We start from the raw sequence: 21,686 nt of genomic DNA, 5'->3' as shown, positions 1-21,686 counted from the left end.
CATTGAGTACATTTAAGATTGAGTTAGATAATTCTTTGTGTCTCAGGGAATCAAGGGATATGGGGAGCAGGCAGGAAAGAGGAATTAAAGTAGAAGATCAGCCATGATCATTTTTGTATTGTGGAGCAAAATTGAGGAGTGTATGGTCTACTCTTTCTTTGTTCTTACCTACAGAATAGTTTTTTTGCAGAGATTCTGTGTAAAGTTATAAAACAATGGTGCCATTCATGGGATTGACTCCCACACAAGTACTGTCAGGCCCACATCCTGCTCCTCCCCTCTAGCCCACATTTGTGGCAAACCTCATCTATGTCTTCCAAATGCCATGCTCCCTCTCCACAATGATTCCAAATCAAAGGGCTTTCCCCCATGCTTCTATCTTTTTCCTGACTTTCTGAAGTACTGTCAAACTCAAGATTGGCACCCCTGTTCTACCAAAGCCCTGGACTTGCTCCTCTTACTACCAGAGTTCAGAATCTTTGGACTTGAAACCCATTAACCCTCTTCAGTAATATTAAATACCTAAGTCCACCTTTAATCATAGCATCTTGCGTTCCCTTAAGTTTGCAGCAGTAAAAATCATAAAAACATGATGTAAAGAATGCATGTCAATTATAAACACCCATTTATATTTTTTGCAGAATAATGGACAAAATTGTGAAATTAATCTCCAAAGGCCCATTAAGAATTACAGGATGTAATTTCATCAAAATTAAATTTAACTTGTTCAGTCATTGCACACTAGTTCCCTTTATGTATTCTCTGCATAACAAAGACACCCTACTTCTATGAATCAGCAAATTCCCTGATGAACTGTGAACAACTATCTACTATTGATATATTAAAGATCTTAAAATGTGAACATGTTTCCAATCAGCCTTTTCCATTATGATGTCCACATTTATAGTTACATCCACCTGCTAGTGGAAGAGTGTATTCAGCACGGTGAACTTGCATAAAAATTTCAATTGTGTGTCTGTTTATATTGGAATAAGCACAGAATTTAGGACTTAAAAATGCATTCTGAATTGTGTCCATGTGCTTTGATATAATTAACCGCCATCCTCTAGATCAACCAGAAGACTACATTTGGTCATCACTCCAATGTGCAACACAGAAAAGATCTGCGAGTTGTGTATAAATATTAAACTTTGTTTTTTTTACATGTGTTCTCTGAGCATCTTAAAATTGGCATTTCCAACATGCAAGATCATTTGTTGTTGGCTTTTATGCGATAAATAAATTGACGACCTTACTTTTTTGAAGTAAAAACAATATGATAGGTACAACAAAAATATAATCTATTTAAGGATGTCTGCTTAACATTCATGATCCCGGAATAATGTGCAAGGAGCATAGCAGTATCCAATGTTAAAATGCAGTTAACTATAAGACCAAATTTATATAAAGATTGTATTTTAGTGTTGCTGCTAGTTTGGAATCATTACATATTCAGCAGGAAGAAACTAGGGTGCACTCTGTAAGTCTACCATTAAGTGACATTGAGTGGTGGACTTGTGGAGAGGCATGAGTATTAACTAAACAGGAATATGTTTTCTTGTGTGGGGAGATCATAAAAGGGGGAAAGGAAAAAACGGAAGCAGTTAAAAGAATAAAAATAAATTTGCATATTCCAAATGGGATTAGAATAGACAGGAGCTTGATGGCCGACGCAGATACAATGGGCCAAAGAGCCACTTTATGCACTGTAAAACTCTATGACTCAATAACTTGGATAAATGTTTCTTATGGGATAAAAACTCAACTGGCAAACCCTGTCAGTATTCTGTTTGACTCCAGTAAATTGTTAAAATATTCCTGACCAATCAAGGCGCAGCAAACAAATCATTTTTCTTTTACAGAATATCTTTATCTTTGAAAATCTGTTAGATGTTCAACGCACATACAGTTTTCCTGTGGAGGTTGAAGTAAGTAATATTTTTGTATATAGAGCAGTAAGTATAGAGGGTGATAAATTGTGTATTTTCTATCAAAATGTCCCCGGTATTGCATGCTTATTGGTATTGGTATGTGGAAGAGTAAGGAAAGAAATTGGAAGTGAGTGTAACGAGAAAAAAGAAACCAGGATTATAATGCATCAGGAAAATGAAGAGCAAGGAAATAAAATGATTGGAAAGCAGAGACAAATTGAAAACTTGGGAAGATGGCAAAGAGAAAGATAAAAGTGAAGCTTGGCAATACGTAATTATAAATATTGTACTAGAACGTTGTACAAACAAACCCGTTTATAAGAACTCGATTCCACTGTTTCCATACTTCATATGAACATAGGAAAACATATTGGAAAGGCAAAAAGTGCAATGTGTGGAAAATATTTGACCGCGATATGGAAGATCTGTCAGTTTTAAATGCCCTGTTAAATGAAATATTCTATTCAAGGTCCCAGTGGAAAAGAAAAAAAGATATTTTGCTATTCGAAAAGAAGCAAGAAGAGCAGCAGAAGGAGATTCAGGTTTGTGTGGAATTTTACTATTCGGTCTGAATTGTGAAATAAATTGATGCATCTAATTAATGTTGTCTAATAAAGGGGCAATATTTATATTTGTTGGTATGGTTCCTTTTCCATTGATGAGGTTATCACAGAACACATGACCAAGGGAAGGATGAGTATGCAAATTGTCCCATTGTCTCCACAAGTCGTATCCCTACATGTATCACTGGACTTGTGCTGCAAATTTCATTATTCTTTCTTTGCAGAATCTATGCTGAGAGTCTCTTTTTTGACATGTGATAAAGGACTTTATAAATGCAAGTCCTTTCATCCATTCCTCCTTGTTATTTTAGTCTCTAATAAAGCTTTTATAGTCTGAAGTGCTATACATTATTTCCTAGATGTATTTGTAAACGGGCCTACTCCCAGAAATTTGCCAGTGTTACACTATGGGTGAGTTTCTCTGGCCTTTCCACAGTGTTTATCTTGGTGAGAAGCGCGTGACATTCGCTGCTGGCAGGAACTTCTGGCCCTGCTGTTGTCAATGGGAATTCCCATTGAACCAACCCCATGGCACCGGGAAATCCACGGCAGGGGGTGCGCCACCAGCAGGACCAGAGAATCCCACCGGCGTAAAGGGCTGGAGAATTCCGGCTTATATGTCAATTGAATGGTGCAGTAAAGAATGATGTGGAGATGCCGGCGTTGGACTGGGGTAAGCACAGGTTAAAGTCCAACAGGTTTATTTGGTGGTACAAGTCACAAGCTTTCGGAGCGCTGCTCCTTCATCAGGTGAGTGGGAGTTCTGTTCACAAACAGGGCATATAAAGACACAAACTCAATTTACAGAATAATGGTTGGAATGCGAGTCTTTACAGGTAATCAAGTCTTAAAGGTACAGACAATGTGAGTGGAGAGAGGGTTAAGCACAGGTTAAAGAGATATGTATCGTCTCCAGTCAGGACAGTTAGTGAGATTTTGCAAGTCCAGGCAAGTCGTGGGGGTTACAGATAATGTGACATGAACCCAAGATCCCGGTTGAGGCCGTCCTCATGTGTGCGGAACTTGGCTATCAGTTTCTGCTCAGCGATTCTGCGTTGTCGTGTTACCCGAAGATCAGTGGCTGAATGCCCGTGACTGCTGAAGTGCTCCCCAACAGGAAGAGAACACTCCTGCCTGGTGATTGTCGAGCGATGTTCATTCATCCGTTGTCGAAGCGTCTGCATGGTCTCCCCAATGTACCATGCCTCGGGACATCCTTTCCTGCAGCGTATCATGTAGACAACGTAGGCCGAGTTGCAAGAGTATGTACCGTGTACCTGATGGATGGTGTTCTCACGTGAGATAATGGCATCTGTGTCGATGATCCGGCACGTCTTGCAGAGGTTGCTGTGGCAGGGCAGTGTGGTGTCGTGGTCAGTGGCGGATTAACTACCACCCGGACCCCTAGGCTGAGCTTTAGTAAGGCCCCCTGACCTTGCCCCCTGCCCCATCCTTCGTTGAATAGAATAAAGTGACGTTAGATAACTTATATTGTTGTACTATGTATAATGTACTACATGTATAATATCATAAAGTTATGTGAATCAATTACAGCCCTTTTATTCATTTTTCATTTTCTTTACATTTGTACTTTAAAAAGCTTCCGTGTTTTTGGTTTGCAAAAGTGTCGATAACAGCATGTAAATCAACAGATCGAAGCATGTCTGATTCAATGTGCATGAGTGCCAGATGACTAAGTTTCTCATCGCTCATTGTTGAGTGCAAATAGATTTTGAACCTCTTCAGTGCCGAAAATGAACACTCACCTGAACAGTTAGTGATTTCTTTTGCTCTCGGGCCCCTAGGCTTAAGCCTACTCAGCCTAATGGTTAATCCGCCACTGGTCGTGGTCACTGTTCTCCTGAAGGCTGGGTAGTTTGCTGCGGACAATGGTCTGTTTGAGGTTGTGCAGTTGTTTGAAAGCAAGAAGTGGGGGTGTGGGGATGGCCTTGATGAGATGTTCGTCTTCATCGATGACATGTTGAAGGCTCCGGAGAAGACGTCGTAGCTTCTCTGCTCTGGGGAAGTACTGGACGACAAAGGGTACTCTGTCCGCCGTGTCCCGTGTTTGTCTTCTGAGGAAGTCGGTACGGTTTTTCGCTGTGGCGCGTCGGAACTGTCGATTGATGAGTCGAGCGCTATATCCTGCTCTTATGAGGGCATCTTTCAGTGTCTGGAGGTGTCTGTTGCGATCCTCCTCACTTAACCGTGGATAACCTCACAATGCTCCACTTCTCCAGCTTCCACCCAAAACACGGTAAAGAAGCCATCCCCTACGGACAAGCCCTCCGTATACACAGGATCTGCTCAGATGAGGAGGATCGCAACAGACACCTAAATGTAAATATATATATAGGATAGTCATTAATATATCCAATAAAGATTTCAGGAGAAACTTCTTTACTTTGTGGTTTGGATGTGGAAATTAAGACCACATAAAGTAGCTGAGATGAATATCATGGATACTGCCTGTAAGGAGGAGCTAGATATGCACATAAGGGAGAAAGGAACAGAAGAATAAATCGATAGGCTGAGATGAAGTAAATAAAATGGGAGGAAGCTTGTATGCAACATAGGCCAATTGGACTGACTCTCTGCTATAAATTTAGTGTGATTATGTGTAAATGCTACGAAGATCACAGAGCTCCATTGTGTATCACCTAATGCAAAGAGTTTGGTGAGGCATTTACTATATCCTGTCAGTATTGAAGAAGTATCTACGGAGAATCATTTTGTGCTTCTCTCCCAAATTCTGGATGTGAAAAGATTCAACGTGGCAGATTCTTTATTCATAAATTCAGGGTTGGGCTCAGTGTATTTTTTTAAGTCTTTTTTTTCCTAACGACTTCAAGGCACAATTTGGCATTCTTTTAGATTGTATCAGTTTAGCAAAAAAAACCCAGAATCTACAGTTTCTGTGAGTAGAGAAACTGGGATTGTGCAGCATGTTTATTAACACTCAGTTCTTACTAGTAAATAGAGAGGTATTGATAGTGGTCATGAAGTAATCTGGAGTTCAGATTGTTATAAGATCATAAGAAATAACAACAGGAGTAGGCTGTTCAAGCCTTTGAGCCTGCTCCACCATTCAATAGGATCATCGCTGATCCAACATTCCTCACGTCCACTTTTCTGCCCTTATCCCTAACCCTTGATTCCCTTATCAAAAATCTATCTCAACCTTAAGTATACACAATGACTCTGCACCCACACACACTGTGGCAAGGAGTTTCAAAGACACTCAACCCTCTGAGAAGAAATTCCTCCTCCCCATAGTCTTAAATTGGCACCTCTTTATTCTGAGACTCTGCCCTCTGGTTCTGGACTCTCCATAGGGGAACCATCCTCTCAGCATTTATCCTGTCAAATCTGTTAAGAATCCTATATGTTTCAATGATATCATCTATCATTCTTCTAAATTCCAATGAATGAAGTCCCAACCTGTTTAAACTTTCTTAATAAGATAACCATTCCATACTGGGATCATTTTAGTGAACCTTCTCTGAACTGTCTCCAGTGAAATAATAGATGGGATTCTCCGGCCGTTCACACCAGCAGGATTCTCCCATCCTGCTGCAGTGAATGGAGATTTGGCTGAGCGCCATATTCAGCCTCTCTGGCAGTAGTGGCGGGGCGTGAATGGCCAGAGAATTCCGGCCCATATCTTTTATGTGCCCCTTCATGGAGAAATATGATGAGGTGGTAAGTACTGTCCAGTGACAGGGAAAGAAAAACTAAAAATTTTAACCGATAAATTGAAAATTGTTGTGAACACCTCAAAATCGAATACTACTGATTAGAACAATTAGGTTCTCTATTATGTTGTCAAAAATGTAGCCATCACAGTTCTATGACTTGACTACACTTTGCCCATGTTGGTGATTTTTCTTTTTTTACAGATGAACCCCATTATTTGTCATCGCAGTCATACATGGTCGACAGTAGTCTCAGTGAGGAAATGAGTCAGTTTGACTTCTCTACTGGTGTCCAGAGCTTCTCGTATAGTTCACAAGATCCCAAAGTACCTGTTGCTCGTACCAGAAAAATGGTAATAAATTATTTCATACTTGGTGTGATTATCAGGAATGCAGTGTTTTTGGGCTGGGCATGTAGCAGCAGTCATCTGCTTAAAGATAGGTCCTTGGCTCATTTCTTCATGTCTCGCGGTCTTCTGCTTTCCTTTTCAGTTGCTCAGAGCAGCCTCCCATTTTTAATTTCATGTTGTTCAACATCATCATTCTCCTCCCCCTTGGTCAACATCCCTCTAATCTTCCAGCAATCATCTTCTTTAGTAAGTTTTCACACTTTTGAATATGGCCAATGGGACTATATTGCCATTTCTTGATGATACTAATGATCACTAACCTGTTTAAATTTAGTCATCATAAGTAGAATGGGACAGTATAATCATCAGAACTAGGAAGAGGAGTATAAAATTTGGCCCCCATCCCCTGAGCCTGTTTTGCTATTCAGTTGGATCGTAGCTGATATTATTGTGGCCTAAAGCCAACTTTCCTGCCAGCTCCCCCATAACCCTTGGCTTTCTTGTTGATCAAAAATGTGTCTAACTCAGCCTTGAATATATTCAATGGCCCAACCTTCACTGCCCTCGGGTAGACAAAAATTAATGAACCTATAAATAAATTCTTCCTTATTTCCATTTTAAACAGGGGATCCCTTAATTTTAAACTGTGCCTCAATTCTAGATTTCCCCAAAGAAAGGAAACTTCCTCTCAGCATCAACCTTGTCATGTCCCCCAGAATCTCATATTACAATAAAATACCTCATTATTCTAAGCTCCAATGAGTATAGATCCAACCTGTTCAACTTTTCCTCACAAGATAGCATCTTTATTTTTTTTAAATGCGTGGAGTGTGGGCGCTGCTGCCTTGGCCAGCATTTAGTTCTCATCCTTTATTGCTCTTAAAATAAGCTGCCTTCTTGAACCACTGCAATCCATGTGTGTTGGGAACACCCATTGGGCTGTTAGGAATGAAGTTCCAGGATTTTGACCCAGCGGCAATGAAGGAATGGTGATATAGTTCCTAGTCAGGATGGTATGTGATGTGGAGGGGAACTTGCAAGTGTTTGCATGCATTTGCAGCCCTTGTCCTGTCAGGTGCTGGAAGTCATAGGTTTGGTAGGTGTTGTCAACTTGGTGAATTGCTGCAGTGCATCTTGTAGATTGTACACACTGATGCCACTGTGTTGGTGGTAGAGGGATTGAATCTTAAAGGTGATGGATTGGGTGCCAATCAAGGAGGCTGCTTTGTCCTGGATGGTGTTGAACTTCTTGAGTGTTCTTGGGGCGACATTCAACCAGTGAAGTGGAAATTATTCTACCACACTTCTGACTTGTGCCTTCTAGATGGTGGACAGACTCTGGGGAGTCAGCAGGTGAGTTGCTCTATGCAGAATTCCCAATCTCTGACCTGCTTTTGTAGTCATAGTAATTTTATGTTGGTGCAGTTCAGTTTCCAATCAATTGTAACCCCCAGGATGTTGATGGTAGGGAATTCAGCAATGATAATGCCTTTCAATGTCAACAGGAGATAGTTAGATTCTCTCTTGTTAGAGATGGTCATCGTCTGGCACTTGTGTGGTGCGAATGTTACTTGCCAAGTATTCAGCCAGGGCCTGGATATTGTCCAGGTCTTCTGCGTATGGACATGGACTATGGACTGCTTCAGTGTCTGAGGAGTCACGAATAGTACTGAACATTGTGTAATCATCAGCCAACATCTCCACATTTGACTTTGTGATGGAGGGAAGGAATTCATGAAGCAGTTGAACGTGGTTGGGCCAAGGACACTACCTTGAACTTCATCCCAAGAATTAGCCTAGTGAACCTTCTCTGAACTCCTTCCAATGTAATAAGGAGAAATTGCACATTATTCTAGGTGTGGTCGTACCAATGCCCCATAGATTTGTAGCAAGACTTCCCTCCTTCCTCCAACCCTTGTAATACAATGCCAGCATTTAATTTGCCTTCCTAATTGCTTGCATTTAATTTGCCTTCCTAATTACGTGCGGTACCTGCATGCTAACTTTTTGGGATTCATTTACAAGGCACTCCGATCCCCCTGTACTGTAGCTTTCTGCAGTCTTTCTCCATTTAAATGATATTCTAATTTTTTATTCTTCCTGTCAAAGTGGACAATCAAACATTTTTCCACGCAACTCTCCATCTGCCAATTTTTTGCCTAGTCAGTTAATCTCCCTTTGTAAACTCTTTGTGCCCCCCCTCACAACTCGCTTCTTTACCTATCTTCATATTTCCAGCAAATTTGCTGCAGTAGAGTCAGTCCCTTCATCCAAGTCATTAATATAAATTATAAATCCCATCAATGATCCATGTGGCACTCCACGAGTTATAATATGGCAACCTGAAAATGATCCATTTATCCTGACTCTGTTTCCTGTTAATTTGCCAATCCTCTGAATATATGTAGTACCTTTTGTGTGACGCGTTATCGGTGAATCTGTCATCCTTTGTGATATAATTTGACCTTTAGATATAATATGTGGATTCATCCCCATTTCTTTCCTTATTCTTTTTAAGCCTTTGTGATTATTGCTGCTCTGACAGTAAGTGATTGTCACAGTGTAATAATTTCCATTCCATTCCAGCACATATTTGCCATTTAGATAGGGAAGTATGATAACTATGCCCTGAAGTTTTGCTTGAAAATATTTCTGAATTTAATTTGTTTTGGGAAATCTCTGTCAAACCTTTACCTTGGAATCCGTGCTGAAATGTACCATTTTGTTCTGTGCTTCCTCCGTGAATGAGGGGGAGGTTTAACACAGAGGGGGGGAGGTTTAACACAGATATCAGAAGGACATATTTCACACAGAGGGTCGTGGGGGCCTGGAATGTGTTGCCGGGCAAGGTGGTGGAGGCGGACACACTGGGAACGTTTAAGACTTATCTAGACAGCTATATGAACGGAGTGGGAATGGAGGGATACAAAAGAATGGTCTAGTTTGGACCAGGGAGCGGCGCGAGCTAATTGTTCCTTGTTTCTCGTTTCAAGGCTTCATTCTATGATCATCTTGCTGGTGCCAGTACAGAGCGAGACTGCGGATAGTTGGGAACCTGTCTCGGGGGCAGGGAATTCATATGGTGTTCGTGGAAGTGGAAATGACTAGGGTTGGGAAGCATTTTCCGATCAGGGCCATTGTGATCTCCTGGACTCGTTTCGATCGCCTCAGGGGGTCGGAGAGGAATTTCCCAGAATTTTTTTCCCCATATTGGCCCTGGGGTTTTCACTCTGGGTTTTCGCCTCTCCCTGGAGATCACATGGTCTGGAATGGGGGGGTGGGGGTGAGTTAATAGGTTGTGATGAACAAAGCATCGTAGCTGTGAGGGACAGCTCGGTGGATAGGATATTGGTATGTAGATAGGCTGGAAAATTGGGCGGGGATCCTGGATTCAGGATTCAATCCTGGACCGGGGAGCGGCGCGGGCTTGGAGGGCCGAAGGGCCTGTTCCTGTGCTGTATTGTTCTTTGTTCTTTGTTCTTTGTTAAGTATCATTTGGTTGATGTTGATGGAACCTATGCCTTCAATGTAAGGCAAAGTCAAACATAGCCAACCAGTTACTTTATTGCTTGATTGCAACACCTTAAGTGAGGCATTGCCAACCAACAAATGATTAAATGTGGAATACACAACAGTAGGAAAAGAGATAGGCCATATGACCCCTTCAGCCATATGGCGGTTGGGGTGAGCCATTGGGAGGCTAGTAATCAGGGTGGGGGGGGTCATCTCAACCAATCTCCTAGTATACCGATGGACCCCTGAACACTCTTCAGTGGGTTTAGGCTCCCCCCCCCCCCCCCCCCCTCCCCCTCGGTGTGAATCGCCTGGTAGCCTCTGTATTTGCATAGAGTGCAGTCAATTCATGAAACTCAATCGCCCTAAAAAAGGCACAATAACTTTCCTTCCCTTCCCTTTTCCCGAAAAAAATCGAAGTTTCATAGAAAGATGCAATCACATCTTTCCTATAGCGCAGTGACCAGAACTGAATGCAGTTCTCCAGCTCTGGTCTAATTAGTATTTTATACAGTTCCAACATTACCTTCCAGCTCTTGTATTCCATTCCTCAACTAATGAAGACATGTATCTCATGTGCTTTCTTGATCACCATTTTGATCTGTCCAGCCACTTCGGGGATCTGTGGACACTCGCTCCAAGCCCCCCACCTCGCTTCCTTTACACTTCATTATACTGCCACTTATTATATATCCCTTTATATTGTTAGCCTTCCCCAAATATATTATCTCAGATTCCATCTTTTGAACTCCATTTATTATTGTTCCATTGACATGACTACTCCATTCCTGCAATCTACTGGTTTCTTCTTCATTATCAACCACATAATCACTTTTTGTGTCATCTGCAAATTTATTAATTATCCGCTACTTTCTAGTCCCCTAGCCATTCATATATATGACAAAAAGCAAGACACCTGATACTAAGCCCTGAGGAAACATCTTCCAGTCACAAACACAACCATTCACCATTACCCTTTGTTTCCTGCTTTAGAGCCAATTTTGAATCCAATTTGCCATTTTGTCTAGGATCCCATGGGCTTTTAATTTCATAATCAGTCTGTCATGTGCAGCCTTGCTAAAATCCATATTGACTGCATCAAATACCCTTATCAACTCTCCTTGTGACCTCCGAAAAATTGAATTATATTAGTCAGGCATGGCCTTCCCTTAACAAATTGTGCTGGTTGTTTGCTTAATCTGTGTTTCTCGAGATGAAGATTTATCCTATCTCTTTTTCTGATAGTTTTCTCACTATCAGAGGTGTGGCACAGTGGCTAGCACAGCTGCCTCACAGCACCAGGGACCCAGGTTCAATTCCGGCCTCGGTCACTGTCTGTATAGAGTTCGTACTTTCTCCCCGTGTCTGCGTGGGATTCCTCTGGGAGCTCTGGTTTCCTCCCACAGTCCAAAGATGAGCAGGTTAGGTGGATTGACCATGATAGATTGACCCTAGTGTCATGGGGATTAGCAGGGTAAATGCGTGGGGTTACAGGAATAGAGCCTGGGTGGGATTGTGGTTGGTACAGACTCGATGGGCCAAATGGCCTCTTCTGTACTGTAGGGATTCTACAACACTGAGGTTAGGCTGACTGCACTGTAATTACTCAGTCTATCCTTTGTAGGCAGTGGTACAGTGTTAGTTGTCTTCTTGTCCTCTGATACCACATGTAGCTAGAGAGGATTGGAAAATAATGCTCCGAGTGCTTGCTATTTCTTTTCTTTAACAACTAGGACACCTTTTATCTGGGCCTGGGGTTTTATCAACCTTAAAATATGTTAAACCTCCTTCTTTGATTGTAATGTCTGTATTGTTCCTTTTATTTTGTGAAAACAATCATGAAGTATTCATTAAGGACCCTACCAGCATCCTCTGCCTCCTAACAGGCCCTACTCTTTCTTTAGTTATCCTCTTGCGCTTTTATGTATTTATAAAAATGTTTTGGGTTTTCCTGTGCCAACATTTCTTTCGTGCCGTCTCTTTGCTTTCCTAAGTTTTTAAAATTTTACCCCTTCAGTTTTTATACTCCTTTAGGTTTTCTGATGTTTTGAGTCCTCCGTAGCTGTCAGAAGCTTCCTTTTTTCCCCCCTTTATTAATTTAAGCCCCTTGATGATCCAAGGGGTTGTGGATTTGTTAGTCCCACAGTTTTTTTCGAAGGAGCATAATTGCTCTGAACCCTCACCATTTCTTCCTTGAATGTCTCCCACTGACACAGATTTACCTTCAAGGAGCTGTTTCCAGTCCACTTTAGCTAAACTACATCTACAAGGAATTAACTTTTAATCACCATACACCAGGAACTATTTGAGCAGCACGTATTGTCTTAAGCCATGTCAGAAAAGGTCAAAATGTGAATTGTCATTCACAGCGGCTTTCTGACTAATTTTTCATATGTTTTTGGAAATATGTTTTTAATTTTAAGCTGCAACCTTAAGGTTGTAGTTACATTCAAAATAACAACAAGTTGTAAAGTTTAAGGCCTCACAACTTTCTTCTGTTTGCCTGCAGCAATGGATGGAGCCAAATATTGTGCAGAGTGACATTGTGGAACTTGAGATGGATGAGATGAACCAGCATGAATGTATGGCGACCATGACTGCTTTAGTCAAACACATGCAGAAGATGAACATCACACCAAAAGTTGAGGAGGTTAGGAAATCAATTATACTACAACTATTTAATTATGGTTTCTATGACAAACAACACGCTCCTAAATAAAGTTCAAACTAATATAGGTTTCTAAAACGTTGCGAGAGAAAAATTCATTCGGTTAGTGCTGCAATCCTCATTGAGCTAATTGAAGAAACCCACAAAGGTATTGGCTTACACTGCTATCTGTCTGCAATCTGTATCGTATTGCTCCAAACAAAGTGTGAATAAATAATTCCCCTTGTATATTTATGCAAGAAAGTTTTAAACGGATCAATTTATCTAAATAAAGATAATTACTTTTGAAAGTGTGTTCATAGGAGATAAATGTGGCTGCCAGTTTGTGTACAGTGTGATCTCAAACTGCAGCTGAGGTAATGACCAGCATATACAAAAGCAAAATACTGCTGATACTGGAAATCTGATACTAAAATAAAAACAAAAAATACTGAAAATGTACAGCAAATCAGGCGCCTCTGTGGACAGAAGCAGAGTTAACTTTTCAGGTTGATGCCTTTTCATCAGAACTCAAACATATTTGACTGAAAATGTTAACTTTGTTCCTCTCACCACATATTCGGGCTGCCTTGCTGAGTACAACCCATCATTTTATGATTTTATTATAAAGCCCAGTTCCCCTGTTTTTGTAATGTTGATTGAACAGCGTGAATTTGCTAGATTTGTTCCCTTTTTTTTGAATAGTGTTGTGGTATCTCTTACAGCCACCTCATCAGAGTATGAGCCTACATTTTGTGCTCAGGCTTTTGAATCCATAACCCTCTGACTCAGATGCAACTGTACCAAACTGACACATGGGCAAATAATTTCATCACAATTTCATAATTTTGTTAATATGACAAAATATTGATACTTGGTTTTAACATTGAAGTGATCTCTTTGTAATCTTTCTGATACAGGGGAAGACCCCACATGAGCTTCCACCCTGGATGAAATTTCTGCATGGAAAATTGGGAAACTCCACGACACCATTAAATATCCGACTCTTCATTGCAAAGCTTATTGTTAACACTGAGGAGGTCCTAAGTTTGTTAGCTTCTTTTAATATATTTGCTTCTCTGTGAAATCCTATGATTCACTGACTGTGATATCCACTGTTTGATATCCTGTTTGTCAGGTTAGGCATACAAGGTAACTCCAAGTCTTTACCTATACCAGTGTGCAACTAGCCACTAAAATATGTGCCCGGTTGATTTTCCTTCCCTCCTGCAGGACACAATCCAACTTGCACTCAGAACCTGATTACCAACAAATCACAGTAATGTTTCTTACATTCTACTACCTTTATTGCAAAAAACTGGTGCTTACACTATTGGCCCCGAACCATCAATGTTTGAGTTCATTTTCCACAATTCAGTTGTAGAATTCCTGTAACATAAAATATTTATCATATTTACATTTTGTACACATGCTGTATACACAGTTTTGATGGAAAAATGCTGCTGCTGACCTATTGTGAATATATTCTTATCTCCTAAAATGATCCTCAACTATCACCTATATAATTAAAATCTTACGTTGATGCAGTATGTTGTTAGCTTCACCATTATAACTTCCTATGTCCATGATTATAATAACAACTGTCTTCTAAGCATATCTTACTGTAATTACATTCTTTCTTAGTGTGCCATCAACTTAGGGTTGGCAAGTAAAATTCTGATTTCTCAAGGCAGCTGTAACCAAAATGTATTTTCTTTTCACAAGCATATGACATGACATAACTCTGTAATTCTAGAGCATGGACCTAGAAGTCTGAGATATTTAGCAAAATGTTCTATTACTTGATATGTTAATGATTTCACTCAACATAATTTATGATATGCAAGATTAGCTTCAATAATTATAGTTCTGGCCTGCAAGAGTACATCTGAATCCTTTTGAGCTGATGTTAATTAAATCTTATTGCTTTGTAGATTTTTCAACCATATGCCCAGGAATGGTTCGGACCCCTGTTGCAGTTAGTGGTTTCTAGCAATAATGGTGGTGATGGCATTCACTACATGGTGGTGGAAATTGTGGTTACAGTTCTATCTTGGACATGTATGGCCACACCAAAGGTACATAATATCTTACATTGATCTGTTGCATTATATTTGTGCTGAAACACCTTTTGGTGTTCATATCATTGACTTTAACAATATTAAATTGTAATTTCCTGCTCTCGACTGCATTTTGTTTAGATCCATTCTGTCAAGGAATTACACTTTTGGTTCTATTAGGCAAGTTTTTTTGGAAATAAAGAAATGTGCATATAATTATGATTTCTAATGTCATGCTTTATTCATGGGGAGTATATTGGGTGACCTAACTCGGGATTGTGAATGAAAGTCCAAAAGGCCAAATACCTCGCTCTGTGCTATAACTCCTATTATTTATTGCCTGTGTGAAAACTCATCAAAATTTACAATCTGAACAAATTTGAACAAATAAACAGAGAATTTAATAAATTTTCAAGCTGTATATATCTGTAACAATATTTATCTATATCCCAATTCCCATTTTCCCTCTGTGGTTTGGTAGACCACACAAAACTACATCTATAAATTCAAGAGGGCATGGTTTCAACAGTCACTCCAACGTCCAGAGCAGCAGCCTGATATGGGAACATTTTGGCTTAATCGCTGTCCCAGCTAAACCTAGTTAACTACAGCAACAATGTTTAACTCTCTCTCACCACAGGTACTTACACAGGCCTTTTGAGTATTTTCCAGCGCTTGCTGTTTATGCTTCAGACCTCCAGCATCCTTGGTATTTTGCTTTTGTTATGGTCGTTGATGCAAGTTAGGTTACAGGCAAAAAAAGACTTTTGGATGAGTTCAAGTTTACAGAGGGTGCAAGATGGGAGACCAGCCAGAAGAGCATTAGAATAGTTGAGTTTAGAGAGAACAAAAGTCTGGGAAGGGTTTCATAAAGGGATGAGCTGAGGCAAGATGGAGACTGGTAACGTTACTGAGCTGGAAGGAGGCAGTGACAATGGAGAGCATATGGGATGTGAAGTTCAGCTCATGGTTAATTGGGTGCCAGGTTTGTAAACTGCTGAATGTTCAGATGGTGGCAAGGGAGGATAGAATCGTTGTAAAGGGTACACAGTTTGTGGTGGTGGACTGAAATGTGGCTGTGATCTACCCAATAGTTAGTTGAAGCAAATTTCTTGTCATCCAGCATTAAATGTTGGACAAGCAAAAGCAAATCAGAGGCAGTGGAGAGGTCAAGGGATATGGTGGTGAGGTAGAGATAGATGCTGTCAGAGTATACATGTAATATATGGAGTTCAATTGAGTGGGGAATTGAACCTGTGTCGCATCATTTCATGCTACGATGTAATGATACACCAGCACGCAAGCTGCTCCACCATTTTGTTTCTAATTAAGAAAAAAGTAGCAGTATAATTTAACCTTCTATGAATGAAGGAATAGCATTTGTAATTGTAAAATGGGAAATGCCAATGAAGTCTGGTAAGAGTGTGTTGGGCATCTCGAGATGTTTTGTGTTTTGGTTGCCTTTTACTGTTTGCATTGATGCAAAAGCAGCAATTTGTCAAAGGGATTTCCAATGCAGATCATTGTTAGAAAATAATATAAATATCATGCAAAAACATTCAATACAACTCAGAATTCAGGTTGTTAATCTGACTCCTGAATGCACTGAAGCCAATTAGTCTGAGACCACAGTAAGGAGGTAGTGATCCAGTGACAGTACAGGAACAGGGGTTATATAGTTTCAAATCAAGATGATGGCTTTGAGGAGAACTTGCAGGTGCTGATGTTCCATGCTTCTGTTGCCCTTGTCCTTTGAGGTGGTAGAGGTTGCGGGTTTGAAAGATGCTGTCAGAGGAATCTTGGTGAAATCCTGCACTAATCTTGTATCTGATATGCACTGTTGCCTCTATGCAAACTGATGGATTGATTGAAAGTTTAGGTTGGTGGATGGAGTGCCAGTCAAATTGGATGTTTTATCCTGGAGATCTTCATATCCACCTTCCGAACTACAAGCTTATGAGAAGTATGGTTACGCATGGCAGTTGATGTGTATACAAACTTTCCAATTGTGATTGATGAAGTGCATTAAATTCCTGTAGGATTAAAGGAACAGTGACACCTTGTATATAAAATTAGTTAAGGATTAAATGCTGTTTTTCAGACTGAAGGGGAGTGTGCAATGGTGTCATCTTGAGTTTGGCATTTGACATATTGGATGTCGGGGGCATAATTTCAATGTTTATGGATAACATGAGAGTTTGAAATGTAGCAAACAATTTGGAGGATAGTAATGAATTTCTGGAGGACATAAGAGACACCTGAAATGAACAGATGTGTGACAGATGTGAAGTGATGCGTTTTAGAAAGAAAAATGAGGAGAGGCTATATGAATTAAATGGTACAATTTTAATGGAGGTGCAGGAACCAAACACACCAAAAGCATTCTTTGCATTTATCAGTAGAGGCATGGAGTACAAAAGCCAGAAAGTTACGCCAAATTTATATAAAGTACTACAGTTGGAGTGTGCTGGGCAATTTTAGAATGGATATCAAGGTTTTGGAGAGAGTATAGAGGAGATTTACCAACATAGTACTAGGATGGATTTCGGTTACATGAAGAAGCTGGGATTGTTTTCAATGGAGCAGAGGGAAATTTAACAGAGGTGTTTAAAATTATGAAGGATTTTGATAGAGAAAATAAGAAGAAACTTTTCACTGGCAGGGTGCTCGGTTTGCATGTTTATTATAATAGTAATTATAGTAAATGGACCAGGTGGAGATGAGCAGTTATTTTACAAAATGTGTACTGACTTAGAATCTGCTGCCTCAAAGGGTGGTGGAAACAGATTCAGTAGTAACTTTCAAAAAACAATTGTCTATATATATATATTTAAAAAGGAAAGAAATGCAAGACTATGGGGAAGAAGCTAGGGAGCAGGATTCATTGGGTAGTCCTTTCGAAGAGCTTGCACCATCACAGTGGACCAAAGAGCCTGCCGTGCTGTATGCTCTGATAAGAGAATTACAGTCTGAGATTAAATTGTTAATTTTGATTATTGTTGTTAGGGAAATCTGAAGAATGAGATCCTGGCGAATCGTCTCCTGGAGTTCCTGATGAAGAATTCTTTTCATGAGAAAAGGGCAGTGTTCAGGCACAATCTTGAAATCATTAAGACGGTAGTTGAATGCTGGAAGGATTGTCTGTCTATCCCTTACAGGTGAGCAGTGGGTTTTGTGTCAGATTGCCCATTGGCATTACTTTTATGTGTGCAAATCCAAGTGGTATGATGCTTCCTGGTTATTAGGTTATAATAGAGCAAGTGCAGGTTTTGGCGAAAGAACGTTTCAGTCAGAAGCCGTTATTTATGTTGGAACGAACAGTTTAAAAAAAACCTAACATAGAGCATTTTACAGCCTCAAGACTTTCCAAATGACTTTATATCCAATGAAAGACTTTTGAAGCATGGTTACTGTTTTAAGGTAGGAAAAGTGATATTTGCACACGCAAGGTGCCATAACCAGTAATATGATAATGACCAGAATCTGTTTTTGTGTGCTGGTCGAGGGATAAATTTCCCTTTCATTTTGAAAATCGTGCAATGGCATCTTTATCGTCTACCTGGAAGGATGGTCGTGGATTAATGTTCCATCTGAAAAAGTGCAGCACACTCTAACTTGTTGCAGTGGAGTGTCAACCTAGATTTTATGCACAAGTCACTGGACTGAGACTTGAACATGTGACCGTCAGACTCAAGTGATAGTGCTACCTGAGCTGACACCTCATTTATAGGGAAGAGGCAGAGAAAATTCGTGGCACAGAGGGAGGCCATTCAATGCATCAGGTCTGTGCTAGCCAAAAAGGAGCATTTCAGCCTTGTCTCTGTTTCTAATTCTTCATGTGTAGTCCTCTAGGTTCCAACATCTCAAGTGCATATCCAATTTTTTTGTTAAATACAATGTCAGTTTCCACCTCTACCACACTTTCAGGCAGTGAGTTCCAGACTGTCGATTCCCTTCTCATCTTCCTGCTGACTAATTAAAATTGATCCCCCTTGGTTATTGACCGCTCTGCTGATAGGCATATGTCCTTCCAATATGTCAGGTAGCTCTGTCCTTGGTTCCTCTGTTCCAAAGAAAACAATCCCAATCTTTCCTCACAGCTAAAATTCTCCATTCCGAGCAATATCCTCATATAAAACTTAACAGGATAGGATAGTGGGAAATAGAAAAACAGTTGCTTTGTACAATGTACAATATTGTAGCAACTGGTGTTTAATTAAGTGTGTAAAAGATCTTTGGTGCTGTCATGTTTGTTTTATCTGAACATTTGAAAATGATTTTGTAAATTGTGCAGCTTGATCTTCGAACGATTTGCTGGAACAGATCCGAATACCAAAGATAACTCTGTGGGCATCCAGTTGCTTGGGATAGTTCTTGCCAATAACATGCCTCCGTATGACCCTAAATGTGCAATTGACAGCGAAAGGTAAGGTGAAACGTATTTGCTAATATTAGCTGGAAATACTTCAGGATTCTGAAACTCCAGATCAAACTTCCATGAGCAGAGTTCCACGAATCTAAAATGATAAACATTGCTTAGTAAGAAATTCTATGTCATGGTGCATTGTAAGCACATGTTTATAAAGAGACAACATTGTGTGTCACATGTTGAGTGAAATCTCAATTCTACAGCAACATTGCTATGTATTAAATTAAGAATTGTTCAGCCTGAACATCTGTAGTCCTTTTGTGCTGTCCAAGTGGTGCATCAGCCACCCATTGGACATGTTGATGTACAGCTATTTCTGATGCCAAACGCGATAGAACAGATGGCTATGGGAAGAATGAGAAGGATTTAAGCTTAAAACAACCACATATTTTAATAGATTTTGAATACTTGGGGCCTGGAATTGCACTTAATGAGAGATGGGAACATGGTGATCATCTCTGAAATTTAATAACCGATTAACAAAAGCACAGAAGAGAAAAGATTTGACTTTAAGAATAAAATGCTATCAGTGGGCTGTTAATTTTTGAAAAACAGACACTGCCTTGCATTTCATTAAGATATTTTTCTTTATATTTCACCTGGTATCAGTAGGAATGAGAATGGAATACATCAGGCAAGGCCTTTCTTAGACAGGGACAAAATTGCTTTCAATGCAGGTAATGATGCGGAATGTCTTGTAACTTCTTTTAATATTACTTTCACGGGATGTAAGCATTACTGGCTAAGCCGGCGGTCATTGCCCACCCCTAATTGCCCTTGAGAAGGTGGCGGTGATCCACCTTGAACCACAATAGTTCATGTGGTGTAGGTACACCCGCAGCGCTATTAAGGAATTTCAGGATTTTGGCCCATTTACAGTGAAGGGACAATGATATAGTTCCAAGCCAGGATGCTTTACTGTTTTGAAGGGTGGTTGTGTTCCCATATGTCTGTTGTCCTTGTCCTTCTAGGTGGTGGAGGTTTCTGTTTAGAAGGTGCTGTCGAAGGAGGCTTAGCAAATTGCTACAGTGCATCTTGTAGATGGTACACACTGTTGCTGGTGGCAGATGGAGTGAATGTTTAAGATGATGGATGGGGGGCTGATCAAGCAATGTGTTTTACCCTGGATGGTGTTGAGCTGGAATGTTGTTGGAACTGCACTCGTCCTTGTAGATTAGGAGGAGTTGTGAGGTGAGATATTTGCTGCAGAATTCCCTGCCTCTGACCTCCTCTTGTAGCTACAGTATTTAAATGGCTGATCTCGTTCAGTTTCTGGTCAATGATAACCACCAAAGTGTTGATAGTGGGGTATTCAGCAATGGTAATATTGTTGAATGTCAAGTAGAGATTCTCTCTTTTAGAGATGGTCATTGCATCTCACTTGTGTGAATGTTACTAGCCACTTATCTACCCGTGACAGATCTTGCTCCATGTGGTGTCTGAGGAGTTGCAATCCTACTGAATGCTGTACAATCATCAGCGAACATCCCACTTCGGATCTTATGCTAGTCATTGATGTATAACAGCTAATGAAGAATCTTGGGCTGAGGACAGGATCCTGAGGAATTCAGAAACTGCAACAATATAATCTGGCTGAGATGATTGGCATACAACAGCCACAACCATCTTCCTTTGAGCTGAGACAGAATCCAACCAGTGAAGAGTATTTCCCTTGATTCCCATTGACTGCAGTTTTTCTAGGGCACTTTGATACTTTACTCGGTTAAATGCTGCCATGATGTTGAGGCAATTACTCTCACCTCACCTCTGCAATTTAGCTCTTTCGACCAAGTTTAGACCAAGGCCACAATGAGGTCAAAAGCAGAGTAGCCCTGGTGGAACCCAAACTGAGCACGAGGCTGAGTGGAATATTGCTGAGTAAGTGCTACTCGATAGGATTATCAAGACACCTTCCATCATTTTTCTGATGCCTAAGAGTAGACTGATTGGGTGGTAATTGGTCAGATTGGATTTGTCCTCCTTTTTGTGTACAGGACATACCAAAACAAGTTTCCACATTGTCGAGTAGCTACTGGTATTGTAGCTATACTGAAACAGCTTGTCTAGTTCTGGAGCGTAAATCTTCAGTACAGCCAGGAAGATTTTTGGGGCCCAGTCTGTTCACCTATTTTTTGATATCACTTTGGAGTGAATCAAATTGCCTAAAGACTATCATCTATGATGATGGAAACATGAAGAGGATGCCAAGATTAATCATTCAGTTGGCACTTCTGACTGAAGATGGTTGAAAATGCTTCATTCCGCTTTGCATTGGCAAGCTGGGCTTCCCCATCATTGGGAATGATGTGGAGATGCTGGCAATGGACTGGGGTGGGCACAGTGAGAAGTCTCACTGGTGTTGCTATCATTGGGAAGGGTGATGCTTTCTCCTCCAATTAGTTAATTGTCCACCACCATTCACGATTGGAAATGCCAGAACTTTGAACTGATCCGTTCGTTGATTGTTGGATCACTTACTCTGTCTATAGCATGCTGCT

General features: G+C 40.4%; 1 protein-coding gene across 8 annotated transcripts in view; it reads left to right on the top strand.

The window, feature by feature from the left end:
- Nucleotides 1-21,686, top strand: part of prkdc (protein kinase, DNA-activated, catalytic subunit) — a 219,777-nt gene that overhangs the window by 97,166 nt on the left and 100,925 nt on the right. For all 8 annotated transcript variants that reach the window (XR_013498316.1, XM_078216124.1, XM_078216123.1 and 5 more), the window contains exons 44-51: nucleotides 1,863-1,928; nucleotides 2,401-2,473; nucleotides 6,394-6,542; nucleotides 12,562-12,702; nucleotides 13,620-13,739; nucleotides 14,634-14,777; nucleotides 17,766-17,917; nucleotides 19,054-19,185. Coding sequence is in view for 7 of the 8 variants with exons in the window: in XM_078216124.1 (XP_078072250.1) it covers nucleotides 1,863-1,928; nucleotides 2,401-2,473; nucleotides 6,394-6,542; nucleotides 12,562-12,702; nucleotides 13,620-13,739; nucleotides 14,634-14,777; nucleotides 17,766-17,917; nucleotides 19,054-19,185 (977 nt within the window). In the remaining variant the exon portion in view is untranslated. The remainder of the gene's footprint in view (nucleotides 1-1,862; nucleotides 1,929-2,400; nucleotides 2,474-6,393; nucleotides 6,543-12,561; nucleotides 12,703-13,619; nucleotides 13,740-14,633; nucleotides 14,778-17,765; nucleotides 17,918-19,053; nucleotides 19,186-21,686) is intronic.

The sequence above is a fragment of the Mustelus asterias genome, chromosome 7, assembly GCF_964213995.1.
Source record: "Mustelus asterias chromosome 7, sMusAst1.hap1.1, whole genome shotgun sequence".
Lineage (NCBI taxonomy): Eukaryota > Metazoa > Chordata > Chondrichthyes > Carcharhiniformes > Triakidae > Mustelus > Mustelus asterias.
This window is presented reverse-complemented; position numbering and strand designations above follow the sequence as displayed.